The following is an 18,523-nucleotide window of genomic DNA, read 5'->3' as shown; positions in this document are numbered from 1 at the left end:
TTAAACGTAATTGCCAGAAGCCAAGTCAGATTTTATTTCTGGTCTTTCGAACAATCAGCTGAGCTCAGAATATGTTATGAACATTATGATTACATTGTTGAGAAGAGCATTTAAAATAAAATGGGCTCTCTGTAAAACCAGCATTTGGAGAGAGAAAAAAAACTTTATTGTGGTCTGGAGGGTTGAAATGTCTTTATTTCATTATGATGACATTGTCTAAACTTCCAGTAATGGAGTCCCTGTTGAGACACATTGGAACAGGGTATCAATAGAATTCCTAATATTCAGAATCATATTACATCAGAACCAACGTGACAAAGGCATTTAAGCTTTACTGGACAAGACAAGAGATTAACTGTATAAGAGAGAGATTTGCTGACAGAGCAGTAGGTCAGTTACTAACACACAACTCAGCAGTATATATCAGCAGACTTGGGACTTGCTTGACAAGCCTAGACAACAACACAGGACATTTCAGATCAGGCTACCTGTTCTGCATGTGAGTTACACCAAGTGTGGTTGTGCCATCCTGACCAACAAAGAGTGCAAGTCCAGGTTCTGTAATTGATGCAACATCAATGTTAAGGACACAATGATACTGGAAATACTAAGCATTATTTTTTCTACTGAGTGGTATACAGCCTATAGAATGTCTACACCCCTTTGAACGTTTCACATTTGCATGTGTTGGAGCTTCAGAGTTGCATATATTGTAATATCTACACCATAATCCACACTTTTAAAGATATTTGTGCTACACACCTTCCACTTCTTAATAACGTCTTAATCATGCTCCAAGGGAGATTGAAGGCCTTTGAAATATACCCTTCTCCTGATCTGTATCTTTCCATAACACTGACCTTAGCTATTTGAATGTTCCTTGGTAGTCTGAAAGCAAAGGTTGTGCGTTTCATTTCATTTTTTACTACGGATTATTATTTCCATTACTAATAAATAAATTAAAATGTGAAAACCTCCGCGGTGTAGCCTTTCTGTAGGTACTCCGTATCATGCTTCTGAGACTAGACAGGCTAGGCTTAATCTGTGTCCTTGAAAACGGTCTTGCAGCAGTAGGCTACCTTCCATGGATGAGGACATTTCCATTTCTGAGCCCAAGTTCTCCAGGCAGAGGCTTTCAACAACATCCCGCGCATCCACCCGAGTGTGGCTGATCCGGGTCAACTGACCGGCAACCTGGGCCCTCTCCTGGGCCTCTGGGAGCTGACTGGGTACAGCACCGGGCCGCAGCCCATCCGTCATCGCCAGATGCCTTCTCAAGGCGCCCTCTGGTGAACCTGTAGGAAATACACAGTTGCTGTTTAGCCCGAAGCAAAAAAAAAAAAAAAAGAAGAAACCCAAGGATATTGGTCCCATTCACAGGGTTAGGGGGAAATGATGAGGTGGGTAGCAAAATGCTTGCTTCAAAAAACATATTAAAACAATAACGATCAAGTCACACAGATGAAATGTGAAGAGTATTTATTGAAATCAAGACGCTGCGATCAAATGCCAAATGATCTTGGATGGTTACAGTTTGGGATTGTATGATAGAATGACAAACAAAACAATGAAATAAGAGTGTGTATCTGATTAGTAAAGGCTGTGGGATTATCCAGTGATTTACAGCATCACATTCACTCTTTTTCACTTATGAATGGCCCCAATGGGAATTGAACATCTTAACGGAGGTCTTTTGGCAAACCACTAAGATCTGATCCTAATGTTAGCTCCCCGAGCTAGTAGCTGACACTTTAGCTCAGTGGGCTAACAGGCTTGTACATACTAGGCTCAGGGTCATTGGACAGACTTTCTCCAGGCAGCTCAACATTCTCAGGTGAACAAAGTCCTCTATGGAGGGAGGATGGCTGGGTTGGGCTGACAAAAGTACACACAGGACAGTGACAAAAACTATAATCAGAATCTTTATTCGCTAAGTATATTCACACATACCCAGAATATTACTAGTACACATGTTGCAATCCAAATGGGAGTGATTAGTATAAATAAAGAGATTGTTCAATGGGAGGATCTTTATGTATAATAATGACCGTGACAGTAAATAGTAATGAACCCTAAACAGTCAAAAGTTGATCAGGATTCTCACACTCTGAAACACGGATCTCCTTGAAGAAGCTGCATCCGTAGTGTCACCTGTATTGTTGAAACAGGATGTGTTTCGTTACAAGATGTTTTTCTCTCAGTCTATTGTTAAACTGCAAACTTCCATTTCCCTAAGAGCGCCCACATCTGATCTCGGTGTTTATCTGATTCAATCCAAAAACTGATTATTGAAAGAATTATCTGAATTGGGTTTCCTGTGTAAATGTAGCCTTTCTTCACACACTAAAACTAAAGCCCAGCTTTAGTAATTTCTGTCAACTTAAGTGTTTCTGATTTGTCTGAGGACTGTCTGCTTTTCCTGTTTGTTTGTTTTTCGTGCAATGATATAGGATTATAAGTGTCAGGTTAAAGTACTGCACTGTAAAAGCATAGAGTCCAATTAGGGACAAGCAAAACAGCCGCTGACCTTGAGAAGGGAGTTGTCCAGCTTGTTGTCTTTCTTCAGATATCCCTCCAGAAGGCAGTGTCGAGTCACACATCCAGAGCCTGCATACTCAGACAGGTTGATATCTACGTATCCCACCTAAATACAAACATATAGATTGAGGAACTGGGTGTTACGGTATGCAAGTGACACTCAGCTGTGCGGGAAAAACCACTCTGAAGCCTGTATAGATAGGCCAATCCAAAAAATCTGACTAAAAAAGCCTTTGCTGTATGTTTGGATTGATCCATGGAACAAGACTACTCTGAATCCTACCTTCTTGTAGGATATTCCTCCCTTTGTATCCTGTAGAAAAAGACAAAGACAGTTATATAGATTTTCCCTCTGCACTATTGCATACAATTCAGAACTAGAACAGCACGTGGCTCATTAAACATATTCTGTTTTCGTCTGGACGAGAGATTTTATTGAATTAATTTATAGTACAATTTACAATTTCAATTCAAGTGAAAAATGTCAACTGTTGAAATAATCTTAATTCCAACTCAATACCAACTACCTAACTTGCAGAATGTTGAAAGTCAAACTAAACTCAATGTAATTTCATAATCATCAGTGAATTCAATGTTGTATCTAATTTCACTGGAGCTTACCCCAATCCTTAAACGAGCTTACCTTACGGACCGACAGTCGACAAATACAGTCATCCAGGACTCCAGATGAGCTATTGACGGCAGTTCTGCACTGAAATTTTAATATCTTTCCCCATTTCACAGAGTTGTGAAGGACCTCCAGTCTGTGGGTCACACAAATCAAAGATATACATTTGTCTTTTCTATCCTTGTGAGGCCTAACCCAGAAATCAATGTTCTTTATTCCCTGGCCCTAATCACGGTAAATTTAAGTTTTGTCTAAACTTTACCTAGTCCTAATTCCTAACCAATAATGCCAAAAATTAAAAGAAACCACAATTCTGACATTATCACACATTGTACGTTTTTCCCTAAACTGAAATCTCTTTTTTGTAGTAGGGATACATTTTTCAGGTTTTACTGTCTTTATCAGGACTTTAGGTTGCCATATGTACACATCGACATGGATCACACACAACTTGGTAAAATGTTTTTGTAATGGTCTGTAAATCAACTCTCACTTAAAATCTTGGGGTGTTTACCTCTAATGCAGTCCCATTTCCCTCTGATATTTACAAGAGTGTAGGACGTGAGGAATGATTTTAGTCCACTAATAGTTTCTCTCCAGTTAGTTGTGCCATATTTCTATTGTACCTTCCAGTGATAATTTTGTTTTTAATAATTTTTGGTTTTTATCAGTCATCCTAAGTTCTGGACAACAGGCCTACTGCAGTCAGATGGAAGAAAGATAAATATTAATTGTTAAATAGAAAAGAAAGCAATGACTGAAATTACAGACGTAGACATTTTTTTCTATGAAATAAGGCTACTTCTGACATTTTTACATACAGACAAAAATTCAAACAAAGAGTAAAACAGGTGTCACCAGCTCACCTTCCAGACTCCTCAGCGAAAGAACCGTCAAGCAAGCGAACCTTGCAGAAAATCAACCCTGTGACACGAGGCACATTGGCCAGCTCATCTAAAAGCAGTGTGACTGAGAAGCTGTGTGTCCACAAGTGCTTCCCAGGCACCATGCCGGTTTGCAAGCGAGCAGCTAAGCGCCGGCCAGCCTCCATGGTGTCCCGTTTCAACAGGCCCTGACACAAGCTGACCCTATGAAATCAGTTTGGCAATTACTTTCAGGGTCGCGTCCAACAGACGGCACAATATTAAAATGTATTTCGGCAGAAGATGGGATTCTGCTTCCGTGTTACTTTAAAACAGATTGCACTTTCCCAATCGAAAGGTCTTTCTCTGCATCGCAATGAGAACCAGCATGGACACATCACATAACAGTGGCTTTATGACATCATTGAGTTTATAGACACACCCTCACAAAATAAAACAGAGGGCATTCAGGAAAGACCAATTTAAACTTTATTGAAGGACTATGCTGATACATCCATGTTCAAAAGACAATGTAAATCATACAAAAATAAATAATATTCAAAGCCATATGACATATCCTCAGTTTGCTCATCTGTTTTGAAACACTTGCATACATCAACGATTCACATTGACACCATTGCAGAGCAGGCAGATAATTAATAGTGAAATTCTAGTTTGATTGCAGTGAAAGAGCATTTCCTACCAAGCTTTATAATGAGACTCTGCTCAGCAAACCTTCCCTAAGAGTGGATAGCCTACACTGTAGGCCCAACAGTCTACGTACTCCACGAAATCCATCCTCTTCCAATTTCATGGTTGTGTCCAAGATGGCACCCTAGACCCTTATTTTTTTATATATATGCCTACTTTCGATCAGGACGTCTAGTCAAAAGTAGTGCAGTACAATGGGTAAAGGGTGCATGTGAGTGACACTGGTCCTGTGGACCAAAGGGTATGAAAGCAGGCTGTTGATTGGGCTTTGGTGTAGTCATGCCCCTCAAATTATCTCTCTGCATTTTCCACACTGGCCGCCTCCAGGGCCATGTGTTTCTGTAGCCGCCGTTCCCTGCGTTCTCGCATTCTCTCTTTGAAGTCTTCTAGCTCTTTCCTCTGTAACAAAGATTGTTCAATCATTCTCTACCACTGTTAACCAATCGAAACAGCTATTTATACTTTATGTATATATGTTCTTAAGGACAGGGACGTTAACAATAAACAACATCCCCAGTCATTCAAATTCCACCAACTCAGGGAGTTGGCCTATTTTCAACTACTCAGTATGAAACATATCAAACGATCAAAACACCATCAGTCATTTTAGTCTGCAAACATTGGCTATTTGGAAGCAGAGATCTTTTTTTCCAGCAACTCTAGTTATGTCCAGGCCACTACTTTGGCCTTTGTCTTTAAACCAGGAGAAAAATAGACAAACTCAGGAAAACTGAGAAAAATATAGGCGTCAGAAGAGCATTTAAAGTTAAAATCTTCCCTTTTCTTATAGGGCAAACTTGCGCACTACAAATGTCAGTTTGGACAGCAAAATATTTACAAGCACATGTGAGCCAAGTCAGTGCTCTATAGAGCCCTGCAATTAGATTAGATTAAACTTTGTCATTGTACAGTAAGTACAGTCAACAAAATGCAGTTCGCATCTAACCAGAAGGGCAGAAAAGAAACAGTTAAGAACAATGTATGTTATAGGTGGGATGTATAAATGTGCAATGAAGGCAAAATGCAAGCACAAATGGCAATTCTAAATGTGCAGTGAAGGCTAACAGAAGGTGCACGTTAGCATGTGCAACTGAAATGCAGGGATTTCAGCAATGAGGTTCCTAGGGTAGACATGTACAAGTAACAACTGAAAGCATCCTTATCAGACTTTGCAAAGCTATGTCAGAGTCCAGTAGTACAAAGAGAGTACTGCAGCAAGGTCCCTGAGAGGCAGTACTATGCAGTGGGTATGGTTAGTTTTGGGTCACAGAGTTCAGCAGGGTTATAGTAGATGGAAAGAAACTGTTCCTGAGCCTACTGGTGAGGGAACGAAGAGACCTGTACTGCCTGATAGTAGGACGGCATCCACCAACCACACTGTGGCGCAATTAGTCAGAATGCTCTCAACTGTGCATTGGTAGAAGTGCATTTAGGGCCAGGTTGTTGTCAGTGCACCATGCCGCAATGGAAGCATAACAATAAGGGTGGCGACATTAGACAAAATTATGATGGTTTTGTCCAATGTATATTATAGACTGGGTCTTGCTTTTTGTAATGGCAATGCACAAGTTACAGAGACTAAAATGTATTCTCTTTACTTGCCAACAGTTTCAACACTAGATGGCAGATGTAAATTGCCATAAGTTACTATTTCAAAAAAACTAAGAAAACAATAACTGCTGCATGACAACACATTATTTACACACTTACATGGATCTTCTCATCAGGTGGGAAAATCTCTCGCTGAAGGTCATCAGTGAGGTCACCATGAAAGAGGAAACTTAAAAATTACAGAATATCACAATGTGTAAATCAAATCAAACAATTAATAAAGCTTGCTAGAGAAGACTAACCTTTCTCTTAACAATATATTCCTCAAAGTACTCGGCTTGGTTTGAGATCCAGAACATGGTGACAGGGAAGGATAGATAAACCATCATCTGATAATCAAAAAAATACAGGCATCTGAATTACAAAAAACAAAATACAGATGAGGCTAACGTTTGAATCGAGTGATTCAAGTCATCTCTTAATACATTGGATGCCTTAATAATGTATCCGTTTTAGGTGTGGCAAGTCGTTGTCAATTACTACTGTCCGCTGACCAAAAAATAAAAGTGTAGACGAGGACTGGGTTACATGAGCAGTTAGCTGCATAGCTAGCAAGCTACCGTTAGCTTTGTAGCTTTACAGCTATAACACTAAGAGCAAAACAGTGTGTCGCTTTAACTATTATGTTTCTTGTATTAAAGCTATGATCTTTACAACCGATAAAGTGTACCCACGTGTATGTTACTTATCACACGACGACTGTACAAACATTTACTAACCCGAAACACCTCAATCTTCACCCCCATGTTAGACTCGATCTTGCTGCACCAGACCTCACGTCAACCTTCACTCCGTACTTCCTGGTTTTCCGGGAACGTCTTTTTACTATATCCAATCCGTGAATAGAGTCGCACATACAATTTGAAGAGAAATTATTTTGTTTTTACATAGCTGAAACGTTTAAGATTATTATTAGCTAAATAAAATAGAACTCGATGAGATACGAGACATCGCCAGGTTTTCAATGTTCAATGCACTTCAAGCTTTTCAAAGGACATGCATTGGTCATGCTTTGTACAGTTGCACATTGCCACCAAGTGGACCTTTTTAAAAGTAAAGCAAAATGTCAATTAAATACAATACAAATGGATCTGCTTGCTAAATTACACGCATGACTAACATATCAAATTTACGTTAGTTAATAAATCCAATATATGTGAATGGATTAGAGGATGACTGAAAGTCACTACAGCATGTGAAACGTGAAGCATAGATAGCAACCACACAATTATTTGTGGGTCAGTAAAGTAAATGAGTTTACCAGTATACATTGTTGCACATAGACGCCAAATGAACAATGTGCAAACCATGAATATATCTACACATTTCAAAATACAACTCCATCCACAGTCCTGTCCCATACTTGAATAGGGAACCACACAGATAACACATATACGTCTTACCGATGTCGGCCCGACATACGTCGTCGGCTGCTCATCCGCAAGACGTTAAGTAGACGTCTATTTTTCCCTTCCGCAGATTGTTTGAACGACGTTTAGCCGACATTTAATAGCTCTACTGCCGAAGGTTCATACATCTACAGCTTAAGTAAAGTGAAGAGACAAGAAAAAGACTAAGGTATGAACTTTATTTACAAGATATACAATTTAACAAACAGAGAAAAAATTAAAGAAGCCTAAACAAAAACACCAAACAATTGTGCATTATATAAGCTACAAATTAATCGTCCTCTTCTTCAGTAGGTATTTCCCTCCAGCCGTCTCCGCCCTTTCAACCGCGACCTCAGTAATTACTGGCAAACTTGGGTTTTTAAGAACAGAACCTGAAAGACAAAATATGAAGCGATTGCAATAAGTATAACCGTGATTATGTAGCATTCAATTTAACGTGGTGGCGCCACGTAAAGAAACAAATCTAAAAGTTTATTTGTTAGACAACGTACACAATTCAGTGTACAAAACCGTTCTTATTTTATGTAGCGTTGAGCGATTTTATGCATGCAATTTGAGAAACGCAGATCACACGGTCATAGTCAGAGCTACTACGCTCTAAGCAGACGAGTTGAAACAGGAGAACAGACGTCCTGGTCGCGTTCAAAACAACTCTCGCTCTCCCAGCGCTAAACAAATGACATCAGAGTGTTTGCCAGCAGGACAGAGACGGAAGGATCAGGTCAGTCATCAGAGGAACACACGTTATAGAGAGAAAAGGCCAGTCACCAGAAGATGTAGCTATCAATATTGCTGCCACAATTGTATACCCAGTTATATTGAAATGTACTGAGAAACACAGACGTTAGGAAAAGCAAGTTTGGCTAGCTAACACTAATAGTACTATTTCCATGCTTATTCATGATTGTTCATCCAACATTAAATGCAACATATGTATAGGTTTCAGTGTGATTTTCTTCAGGAGTAAATAGTTTAAGTTGTTGCAACAAAAGTGAATGGGGGAGCAGGGACAAGAATTGGCAACTTTAAATTTGGATTCAATTATGTATTATACTTGAATCTGAATAAACGTATTTATTAGGATAAATTATTACCATCTCTTAAAGGTTATGCTCTGCGTTTTCATAAGTGTACGCATTACTTCAGTAGGCAGGGGAGACAATAGTCTTGATAATGAGGGACAGAGTGGTCCAGAAAGTAGAGTGCCAACAAGGTACATCGAAGAGGGGGAGAGTAGACCATAGTGGAACAGAGGATAGAAGAGAGGAAAGAAGAGGTTGCGATAACAGAAGAGGAAGTGAGGAAGGAAAGAGATGGAGGGAATAGAATAGATGGAGGGCAGCCCCGCTCAACAACATTCCCAACACAGGAAGATACATTTCCATAGAAAACACTGAAGTATGGGCAGCATCCACATTTCCAATTATGAGTTGGTTTTGTCTGCCAATGTTTAAATTCTCTAAAAATAAGCAAGTGTTTAACTTACACATAACAGCATCCTTCAGTGGCATTGACCAGATGACAGTCTTCTGCCCCCTCCCGCACCAGTTCAGTTGGTTTGGGTTGCCAAGTCTGGTGTGAAGACCGTCTCGAACACACACCACATGGTTTGCTTAAAATTCTGTCCCTGGTTAAGGACAACTTTGAGGTCTGAAACGCAAAACAATGCAAAAAAAAGCATTAAAACTGCACATTCGTACTGCTAGGGATTTTCATACTACTTTAACATTTTAGTTGAATCAGGTGCAAAGCCTTTAAAGGAATTTCCAAGGGACCCTCCAGTCATTTTATTTATAATGTTAAAACAAGTACCTGTAGAGTTTGGTGGGACACGTTGCTCACAGGTCTGAAAACAAGGTCTTGGAGCTAGAAGAGACAAGGACAGGGCTCAGTAACACTGAAAGTATAACAGGACTGCTGTTTTGTGTTATACTTATTCAACCTACTTCCAAGAGTGTTACTTTCTTCCATTTGACTTGAAGTGGTAGGTTGGACCTCCACTCCTGGCCTCCAACTCGCTGTTGGGACACAAATAGATGATATGAAAATAGTGGTCAAGCTGTGTCATGGTCCAGGTGCCATGCTCTGGTTTCCAAACAGCCCGGGTTCGTGGCATGCGTATGTTCAGTATGCGCTACTGTGTTCTGGTAGGTTAATTACCATGTCTATTTAAGTTCATTCCTTTCAGATGCTGGTCTGGTCTGGCCTGCGATCTGGTCTGGAACTTGGATGGCTAGTGACCTAAAGAACAAACATCAAAATGAGTATAATGTTACTTCATATCTGACCCTGTTGACCCTTCAGTGTCACATTCCCCAACTAATGCCATTCTGGTGGATGACCGGAGTCTTATTGGTTTATATATTAAAGCACAACAAATTAGTTGAAAAGGCTTTTTGACCAGATTATTTTAGTCAAGATATTTTACTAGAGTGTCTATTTTGATATATTTTACTCACTTGATACTTTCCTACATCAGGCTAAAGTAATAAAATAAAAAACTAATATTTTCTCACTTGATATGTTGTCGGCCTCTTTGGCATTCTTGCTTCTAGTCAGCTTTGATGTCTGATGTCACACATGACTTCTCCCACCACTCTGCAATCTTGTGAAAATATTCTCTAACAGATTACAAGGACCATGCACAGTTAATGAAGGTAATAAAAATAATTATGTATGTGTAGTATTATAAATACATACATTCGAAAAATAAATACGGCTGTACACAGAATATTACAAAGAGTACTTCGTGCTGGGTATTGCTTCCATCCTTTGGCTGGTTTTGGGGAGATCTTCAGAACAATGTGTTTAAAATCCGGGCTTTGTCAGCATAAGGGGGCCACACCATGCAAGACCATCGGAATACCACTACTTTGCCTCTGTTCCTCAACACCGTGGGAGAGTAACTACATTTGGGTAAACATGTAAATTCCTGTTAGCAAGATTAAAACCAGCACTATTTTAACTACGTCCGCAATTGCACAAAATTGCCTCTTGTAAACAAAAGAGAACGGCGCACACTCTTACGTAAAACCCGAGATAAGAGAGGCACCCCGACATAACCCGACAAAATCTCAGTTTTCCCTGTAAACACTGAAAACGGAGTCTCTGGATATCTTCACCTTGAAACAAGTTTTTCAAAAGGTCCGTTTACAGTTACCTAAAACGCAGTTTGCGTTTGGATGAAAGGACAAAACGCATAGAAAGCCCCATTTAAAAAAAATACCAGTGTACTTAACTAGCTAGGTACACTGCGCACATTGTTGTAGTTCATATTATTAGATAGAAACACACTTTGCTTACCTACGCATATAACTGAGCTAGCTAACTAGATTTCGAGATTGAGTTTGAGTACTCACCTTATGTTCTATGAAAATTGTTTTGTAGCAAAAATATCTTGCCGCCGGATTAGGTCTGTATTGGATCTTGGTGAGGAAATAAATGACCACGGAAAATCCGCGCATGTCCTATATTGTAATTGTTCTACTGTAACAGCACGCTCCGCATTCATACGACTCTTCGGAATGTTGTGTCATCCACACATCCGCGTGCGCTAATCTGACACACACACAACCATGACATAAGAGCCCTTATCACTTTAAATACAGTTTATATATTGTTTACTCACTACGGTTATACATTCTGTATTCCCGGCATTATATATTGTTGATGTACGTATGCATTCTCATTTGTATCATTGACATTCAACGTTCCTTATTATTCCCCATTTATGTATGTTTCGTGTAACTAAACCAGGTCGCTACATCAGCAACAACCTCCTGATCTGTGTGACCGAAAAACGTTGATTTAAATTATATTTAAATCCTTTAGCAAGACGTTCTTACCCAGAGCGATTTACAGTAGTGAGTATATTTTCAAACAGACCCGTGGGAGTCAAACCCACAACCCAGGAGTTGCAAGCCCTACCAATTGAACCACATTGGCCTCAACACTCAGTGGAGCACCAGTACCGATGTTGTCCTCTTTTCCGCTTCCCCGTTCAACTATTTCCTGCGCTTCCGTATAGGGTACCTAAGCCCCGAAACTATTGTGATCCTATCAACGCCTCTGCTTCAAACCCCTTCACTCAAGTTGTTATTCTGCGTTTTTAAGAAAAAATATTTCCATCAATTTTGCAACACACCTCTTTGGATTCTTAAACAACACATTTCCTAAAGATCTGTAATGTAATTATGTTCCAAAAAATAAATCAATGCAACACATCCATAATTGAGGTTTTGTGTCAGTCAAAGCATGTAACCCAGTCTTATAAATTTTGCTACCTGTGACGGAAGTTATGGATTGAGCAATATAAATTCACAGTTTGGATCACAGTTTGTCTGGAAACTTTGGAGTTAATATAAGCTGTATACAATATTTAGCACAATTAATACGATGATACAGAGGTATTTCAAAATACTGGCGAATTTATGATAATCTGAGCAGCGCCTTGTTTCCGACCCTGCGAACAAGTATTGTACTGTATAATGTTGTCCTCACGTACTTCACGTTGTCTGCGCATGACGTCACCGACAACGAGAGGTGTTTGTTCTGGATCCTGGGAAAGAAAGATCCCGCGCACCTTGACAACCGATTAAACAAGGTAAAACGATTTTGTTTTTTTACACTGTGTACATGCACGTCTATAGAAAGAAGTGTATTCTACACACGAAGCTCCTGCTTGAGCACAAATATAAGGACTCCATCGTTATTGAGGTCGTCGTAGCGTGCGCGCGGCGCCAACAGGGAGCGAGCCGTCTGGAGGCCTGCAACTGACTGTGAGACACGGTTATTAAACAAGCTAGCCTAGCCAAGCTAACTAGCTAGTTTAGGGGGAAAAATGTACCCTTCGACATTAACGTTATCCCCCAGGCATGTCCTGATATATTGCACCTCAACATAAGGTTACAAAATGTGGCTTTCCACTTGCCTTTCTTTACCGTACATCAAAGTCTTAGACAGTACCGTTATATCACTATTAACGTGACTAGCTAGCTAGCCAGCTAGTATGATGCCCAGCCAGCCATCACTTGGCCATATATATTTGACTTGGTGAGTTAGCTAGGTTTTTAGTTAGAGGATAGCTAGCAAACATTAACTGTATTTTGACAGCTGGCTGATTATCAAGTTAGCTAGCAAGTAAACCAACAAACGTTGCGTATTCTATGAGCTTGTTGTGTTGAATGGATGGTATGCGCGAGACTACGGTATTGAGCCTTTTGGGAATACCAATATTATTTTACGTAGGTAGCTTGTATTCTTGAAAATGATACGCAAGGAATTGCTTTCTTAGTTGTTCTAGCCAACGTTATATACTGTTACTAGTTTAATGTGTAAAAGGGCTAACTTCTAGACGAGAAACTTGGGACGTTACTCCTCTCAAGTACTTGTGTATTTTAATTAACCAATACGGATATTTTGTCAATGATGGCTATTGAATGGTTATACAACGCCATTTGCGTCCCTTGACTTGAATAGAAGTAGGTAATATTGCGTAACTAGTTACGTTACGCGGAAAATCCACCGCTGGTGTTAGCTAAGCTACCGTTAGCTGCTTCGGAGTGGACTCTTTGTACAATACCTCACAATACTATGTTGTTACCGTGCTATTTTGTTCTATTAGCCGAAACGGTGAAATCTATACTCATGTATTTGCCTGAAAGTAATAGCCGTTGTAACTGAACATTTGAAAAAGGTGTTTGACAAGTCCGTGCGTTTGGGATTTAGAATGAGGACTTGAAGCTGCTTGCTTGCAGTCGCCATTTTGTGTGCTCACAGGAGGTCTGGAGAGAAGTAGAAAACGTTGGCATTTGTAGAACAGCTGTAAGGAAACAAGCTGAATTGTCATGCTATTTGGTTTTTCTGAAATCTCAGCCATATATTGAACTTTGTCGGTGTGTTAAAAAATAACAATAGCATGGCCATCTTTTCCGCGACAAAGAGCTTCCCTTCAGTCGACCCCTTACTTTCGTTTTGGCTGATGTCTTTTGACTTTGGTAGGATCCCATTAGTGTCTGAACAAGCATTTCACGTATTTGTGCTGGCATTATGTTTGTATATTTTTTGTAAACACACTATTGTAAACTGTACATTTTCCCTCTAGCATGTCAGATATTATGACCTGTTCTTATCTGCTTAAAAACTGTTTTTATTAAATAGATTATTAGGCAGTGAAGAACATTATGTGGTGGCCAATATGCCATGCCAAGGCTAAGGGCAGGTCTTATGAACGGTGCAATACGGAGGGCCTGAATACCCGTCGTTGTTGATATTTTGGGAATAAACTGCAGTTCTCAGTGGTGCCTAATTGCTATAATGAACTGTTTACCAACGCAATTATAAATGTTGGTTTTAATGTAAGTAGAGAGAAGTTGAAAAAAACCTTTTTGTTAATTCCAGAGCAACATTTGCTCAAAGATGACCTAGACCAGTGGTTCTCAACTGGTTTTCCTTCTGGACCAAAATTCTGTAATGGAAATTCCGTTGCAATGTTGTATATTGTATTGCAATTTACATTTTATAATGTTTTATTGATTGTTGTTGCTAGCTGTTGCCAAATACTGTTTCAATGGGATTTGTTTGGTTTTATAAGATTTAATAAATTACAAATAGACTATAGTTGTTAATACATGATTCGACTACCATTTAGAAAACATACATTTACGGGAATCATCCATTATAAATTATCAGTGTGAGATGTAATTATAGATGTAGCTGCATATGGCTTAGCCAAAATCAGTGAACAAATACAGGTGTTAATGAACAGTATTTCAGTGCAAATAAAATGCACAAAATGGAAAGATTGACCCCGTTTGGTCTACTGGTTGATTAAGATTTTTCATCAAACCTATCAGATCCCCACTTGTACCAGTCCATTGCGGATGGCATGATCTATTGGAAAAAATAAAATGAATGCGCTACTGAAGTTGTATGGTTATTATGTTAGAAAATGGTGCACCACTAATAAAAAGTAATGTTATTTTCTAAAAAACGTGTTTTTTACGTATTGGTGCTATATGTTAGGCTTAGTCTAACGCCAAACATCCCCTTTAATTTATGTGCATTCTTCTTTTTCTTTTGCCCCGTCACGTGGGCCGTATCCAAAAATGTCTGTCTCTCTGGCACAGTTGCCCTGTTGTCTGGCAGTTGTGGTACAGATGTGTTCATTTTCCGCCGGTGAATATCTTAACTGCTCCAGAAGAAAACTAAGCTATAGTGACAATCTAACTTGTGAACTGTTGAACTCCTAGCAAGCTTTTTAAACCACTTTAATCAGTAAACAATCCCTTCCTAGGTAGCTGCTGTGGCTAATAACGTTAGCTACTGAGCAAGTCTTTCGGGCTATATATTACATTGTCTGACATGAACATCTTATATAACTTGTTTTATTTGCTGTAAGGTTTTTGACATTCTGCCTCTAAATTTGGAGGGACTATTGTTGGAAATCAGTCCCAGTCTGTAAGTAAAAAAAAAAAAAAAAAAAAAGTTGGGTATGGAGATGAAGATTGCTTTTAATTTGGCTAATTTATTTTAGACCGATTGTGTCTTTGTCGAATTGGCGTTCAATATGAAACAGTCATTTTTATATATTTCTTTGAAAACAACAAGTCATGTGTCCTATGGTCCTATGATTGTAATTTTTTCTGTGACCGTTTTGTGAATGTCTAATAATTAATTTACTGCATTTATAGCCAGGCTTTGCCTAATGTACAATAACAGAAAGGGAATGTTGTTTTGTAATGGTAAAATGTATTAGTGATCTGTGGGTGAAGTTCAAATGTAATAAAACCATTATTGAAGTTGAGATGTTGTCACCATCAACAGTGGGTGTAAATCACTGTCCCAGGTACAGGAACATCACCCAACCTCTCTAGTACAAACTGCAACAAAACAGTTGAGGCCTTTGGGATATTTAGAAAAACGAAAGTACGGTTAGTTGTAACATTGTTGTCTCATTATCATGCAATATTTATTGGTGGAAGTGGAGTTGTACATGGTAGTTGTAGCTGGACCGCAAGGGAAATGCACACACTGTCTAACTGTAGTTTCTTCATATGGATTGTCTTTGCGTTCTAGCTGAAGGCTGCTGGTTTACCTTGGGCGTTTGATGTGTAACCAAACATACTGTAAATAAGCGAAAGATGACCAGATTTCTCGGCACTGACAGTTAACTTCAGATGAAGTAGCTCGTCTGTTTTCTTAAAGAGCACGGATGTGTATATTGGTGCCCCCTATATTTACCAAACACCTGAACTGGTTTTAGTGTTATTATTTATAGACAGTGTGCAGCAACATACAGTGGGGAGAACAAGTATTTGATACACTGCCGATTGGTCAATGACCTGAAGAGAGCTGGGACTACAGTCTCAAAGAAAACCATTAGTAACACACTATGCCATCATGGATTAAAATCCTGCAGCGCACGCAAGATCCTCCTGCTCAAGCCAGCGCAGTCCAGGCCCGTCTGAAGTTTGCCAATGACCATCTGGATGATCCAGAGGAGGAATGGGACATGGTCATGTGGTCTGATGAGCCAAAAATAGAGCTTTTTGGCCTAAACTCCACTCGCTGTGTTTGGAGGAAGAAGGATGAGTACAACCCCAAGAACACCATCCCAACCGTGAAACATGGAGGTGGAAACTTCATTCTTTGGGGATGCTTTTCTGCAAATGGGACAGGACGACTGCACCGTATTGATTGGAGGATGGATGGGGCCATGTATCGTGAAATCTTGGCCAACAACCTACTTCCCTCAGTAAGAGCATTGAAGATGGGTCATGGCTGGGTGTTCCAGCATGACAACGACCCGAAACTCAAGGTCCTGGAGTGGCCTAGCCAGTCTCTAGATCTGAACCGAATAGAACATCTTTGGAGGGATCTGAAAGTCTGTATTGCCCAGCGATAGCCCCGAAACCTGAAGGATCTGGAGAAGGTCTGTATGGAGGAGTGGGCCAAAATTCCTGTTGCAGTGTGTGCAAACCTGGTCAAGAACTACAGGAAACGTATGATCTCTGTAATTGCAAACAAATGTTTCTGTACCAAATATTAAATTCTGCTTTTCTGATGTATCAAATACTTATGTAATGCAATAAAATGCAAATGAATTACTTAATCAAACAATGTGATTTTCTGGGGAAAAAAATGTATTCCGTCAAGCACAGTTGAAGAGTACCTATGATAAAAATTACAGACCTACATGCTTTGTCAGTAGGAAACACTGCCGATTTTGCAGGTTATCCAATACTTGTTCTCCCCACTGTATTTAGGATTTTGAAAAGAACTGTAAGATCACATGAGGATTGAACGTGGGAGCATTTTTGTAGCTAATCATTGTAGGATGGCAGTGTAGAAAATGCCGGTGAAAATGTACAATTAAGAAAAGAAAAAAGGTTAAGAAAAGACACTTATGTGTGACAGTTTAGCTCTGCATAAGCATCATGTTTTTGAAACTCCATTATCTTCAGACACTTAAAAACCGGGTTCATGAGTGTCACCCTGTTGCTATCCATAGCTTGGCAGTTTTCATACCAGTTCATTGTTTCAGGTGAATTTTGTCTTAAGCTTTTAGATCGGTGTGTTTTATGTCTACACTGGTGCCAAATGCATCCAGATTTGTCAAAAATAAGTGGAATTAGCGAAAGTGGGAATCTAAATGAAAGGTGTCGTGACCACAAGAGTACTTGGAAGGACGGGAGCAGGGTTTTGCCTGCCCGGTTTTGATTTAAGAGGGAGAACACAAGAATTTGGCCAAACCCTTTGATCAACCAGCTGTAGGAAAGGACCACCCATGGCGCGTGAGTAAGGCGAAACACTGCTCAACCCTGCAGTGAAAGTAGGCTAGAGCAAATTAATGATTCTAAGAATAATGCTGGAAGTCTGTAGGGGGCAAAAGACAGGTTTATAGTACTGAATACAACTATACAAAAATACATGCTTCCATCCCTACTAAGGGTATCAGTTGTGAGGCATAAGGTGGAGGAGCTGGGTCTGTTCTTGGATACTTTTATTTTCTGTTCCCATTCCCACTGACTATATAGCTATATCTTCCTTGAGTAACTATGGTAACTCCATCTCTGGCCTACTTGTGGGTATAACCTCTAAATAGAGATCAGCAGAGGGAGGCGGTATGTAGACTGAACAATAAATCTGTACATTTCAATGGATTAACGAAAGGATTTAATTTCAAACCTGCAGACATTTGTCATGCGAATCATTCATTAACATTGATCATAATAGATGGTTGTAATTTTATTGTGACTATATATTCTAATGTAATATATTATAATATTCAACTCATTCACTGTATATCAAATCCCCTAATTAAGATTTCTCCCGCCCGTTGCATCTTATCCAAAAGTTTCCTGGGTTTACGATCTGGGGGATTGTCCAGTTATTCCGGTGATGGGTTGACGGGACCCAGAAATGTTTTGTAATAATCTCCAATTGTCCATTGTTGGTGATTTACCCACTAGAGAGATCCTTGTCTTTAGCTGTTAGAAGTGGAACCCGCTGTCGCCTTCTACTGCAAAAGCCTGTTCGTGACGAGGACTGAGGAGTTGTTTGTTCCAATATGCCGTTGTACACACCACTGTTGTGCTGGGCTGTTATTTGCCTGTTAGCTTGTACGCTTCTGGCGATTCTGCTTTCACCTCTCTCATCGACATGCTGTTTCCCCCCCAACTGGACTGCCGCTGACTGGATGTGTTTTGTTTGTGGCACAATTCTCTGTAAACCCTGTGCATGGAAATGTGTGAAATGCC

The 18,523-nt window shown here is 39.7% G+C and overlaps 2 protein-coding genes and 1 long non-coding RNA gene across 8 annotated transcripts; all 3 read right to left on the bottom strand.

Annotated features, from left to right (window-relative positions):
• Positions 1 to 180: 180 nt before the first annotated feature.
• LOC109616239 (protein FAM102B-like) lies at positions 181 to 4,419 on the bottom strand. Of its 2 annotated transcripts, none has more exons than XM_034294979.1 (8): positions 4,033 to 4,419; positions 3,182 to 3,302; positions 2,822 to 2,851; positions 2,528 to 2,644; positions 2,105 to 2,151; positions 1,784 to 1,875; positions 975 to 1,295; positions 181 to 888 (listed from the first exon to the last, which is right to left on the bottom strand). In XM_034294979.1, the coding sequence occupies exons 1-7, from the start codon at positions 4,215 to 4,217 to the stop codon at positions 1,009 to 1,011; spliced, it is 879 nt and encodes a 292-aa protein (XP_034150870.1). In that variant the 5' UTR covers positions 4,218 to 4,419; the 3' UTR covers positions 181 to 888; positions 975 to 1,008. The 2 variants fall into 2 exon arrangements, with proteins under 2 accessions (XP_034150870.1, XP_019906279.1); XM_020050720.2 differs by having other exon boundaries at positions 181 to 558; positions 1,080 to 1,295.
• A 76-nt stretch (positions 4,420 to 4,495) lies between these two features.
• LOC105023378 (protein PET100 homolog, mitochondrial) lies at positions 4,496 to 7,333 on the bottom strand. The gene is made up of 4 exons (XM_010892524.4): positions 7,071 to 7,333; positions 6,594 to 6,680; positions 6,451 to 6,483; positions 4,496 to 5,139 (listed from the first exon to the last, which is right to left on the bottom strand). The coding sequence occupies exons 1-4, from the start codon at positions 7,095 to 7,097 to the stop codon at positions 5,032 to 5,034; spliced, it is 255 nt and encodes an 84-aa protein (XP_010890826.1). The 5' UTR covers positions 7,098 to 7,333; the 3' UTR covers positions 4,496 to 5,031.
• Positions 7,334 to 7,925: 592 nt separating this feature from the next.
• Positions 7,926 to 12,139, bottom strand: LOC105023379. Of its 5 annotated transcripts, none has more exons than XR_828971.3 (8): positions 11,123 to 12,139; positions 10,791 to 10,923; positions 10,280 to 10,669; positions 9,924 to 10,004; positions 9,710 to 9,781; positions 9,576 to 9,629; positions 9,250 to 9,413; positions 7,926 to 8,134 (listed from the first exon to the last, which is right to left on the bottom strand). It is a non-coding gene; the product is annotated as an uncharacterized LOC105023379 (long non-coding RNA). The 5 variants fall into 5 exon arrangements; XR_828972.3 differs by lacking the exon at positions 10,791 to 10,923 and having other exon boundaries at positions 10,280 to 10,368; positions 10,464 to 10,669; positions 11,123 to 12,128; XR_002197445.2 differs by lacking the exon at positions 10,791 to 10,923 and having other exon boundaries at positions 10,280 to 10,384; positions 10,501 to 10,669; positions 11,123 to 12,127.
• Positions 12,140 to 18,523: the final 6,384 nt, after the last annotated feature.

This window comes from Esox lucius, chromosome 11 (assembly GCF_011004845.1).
Source record: "Esox lucius isolate fEsoLuc1 chromosome 11, fEsoLuc1.pri, whole genome shotgun sequence".
Lineage (NCBI taxonomy): Eukaryota > Metazoa > Chordata > Actinopteri > Esociformes > Esocidae > Esox > Esox lucius.
The sequence above is the reverse complement of the archived record's forward strand: the minus strand, read 5'-3'. Positions and strand labels throughout refer to the sequence as shown.

Excerpts from the sequence above, each read along its gene's own strand:
- LOC109616239 (XM_020050720.2), bottom strand. The coding sequence starts at position 4,217 with ATGGAGGCTGGCCGGCGCTTAGCTGCTCGCTTGCAAACCGGCATGGTG. Across the intron at positions 2,152-2,527 it reads TGGACAACTCCCTTCTCAAG|GTGACACTACGGATGCAGCT; the intron begins GTCAGCGGCTGT and ends TCAACAATACAG. Across the intron at positions 559-1,079 it reads AATGTCCTCATCCATGGAAG|AACCTGGACTTGCACTCTTT; the intron begins GTAGCCTACTGC and ends CATCAATTACAG.
- LOC105023378 (XM_010892524.4), bottom strand. The coding sequence starts at position 7,097 with ATGGGGGTGAAGATTGAGGTGTTTCGG. Across the intron at positions 6,681-7,070 it reads TGAAGATTGAGGTGTTTCGG|ATGATGGTTTATCTATCCTT; the intron begins GTTAGTAAATGT and ends TTTGATTATCAG. Across the intron at positions 5,140-6,450 it reads CACCTGATGAGAAGATCCAT|AGGAAAGAGCTAGAAGACTT; the intron begins GTAAGTGTGTAA and ends TCTTTGTTACAG.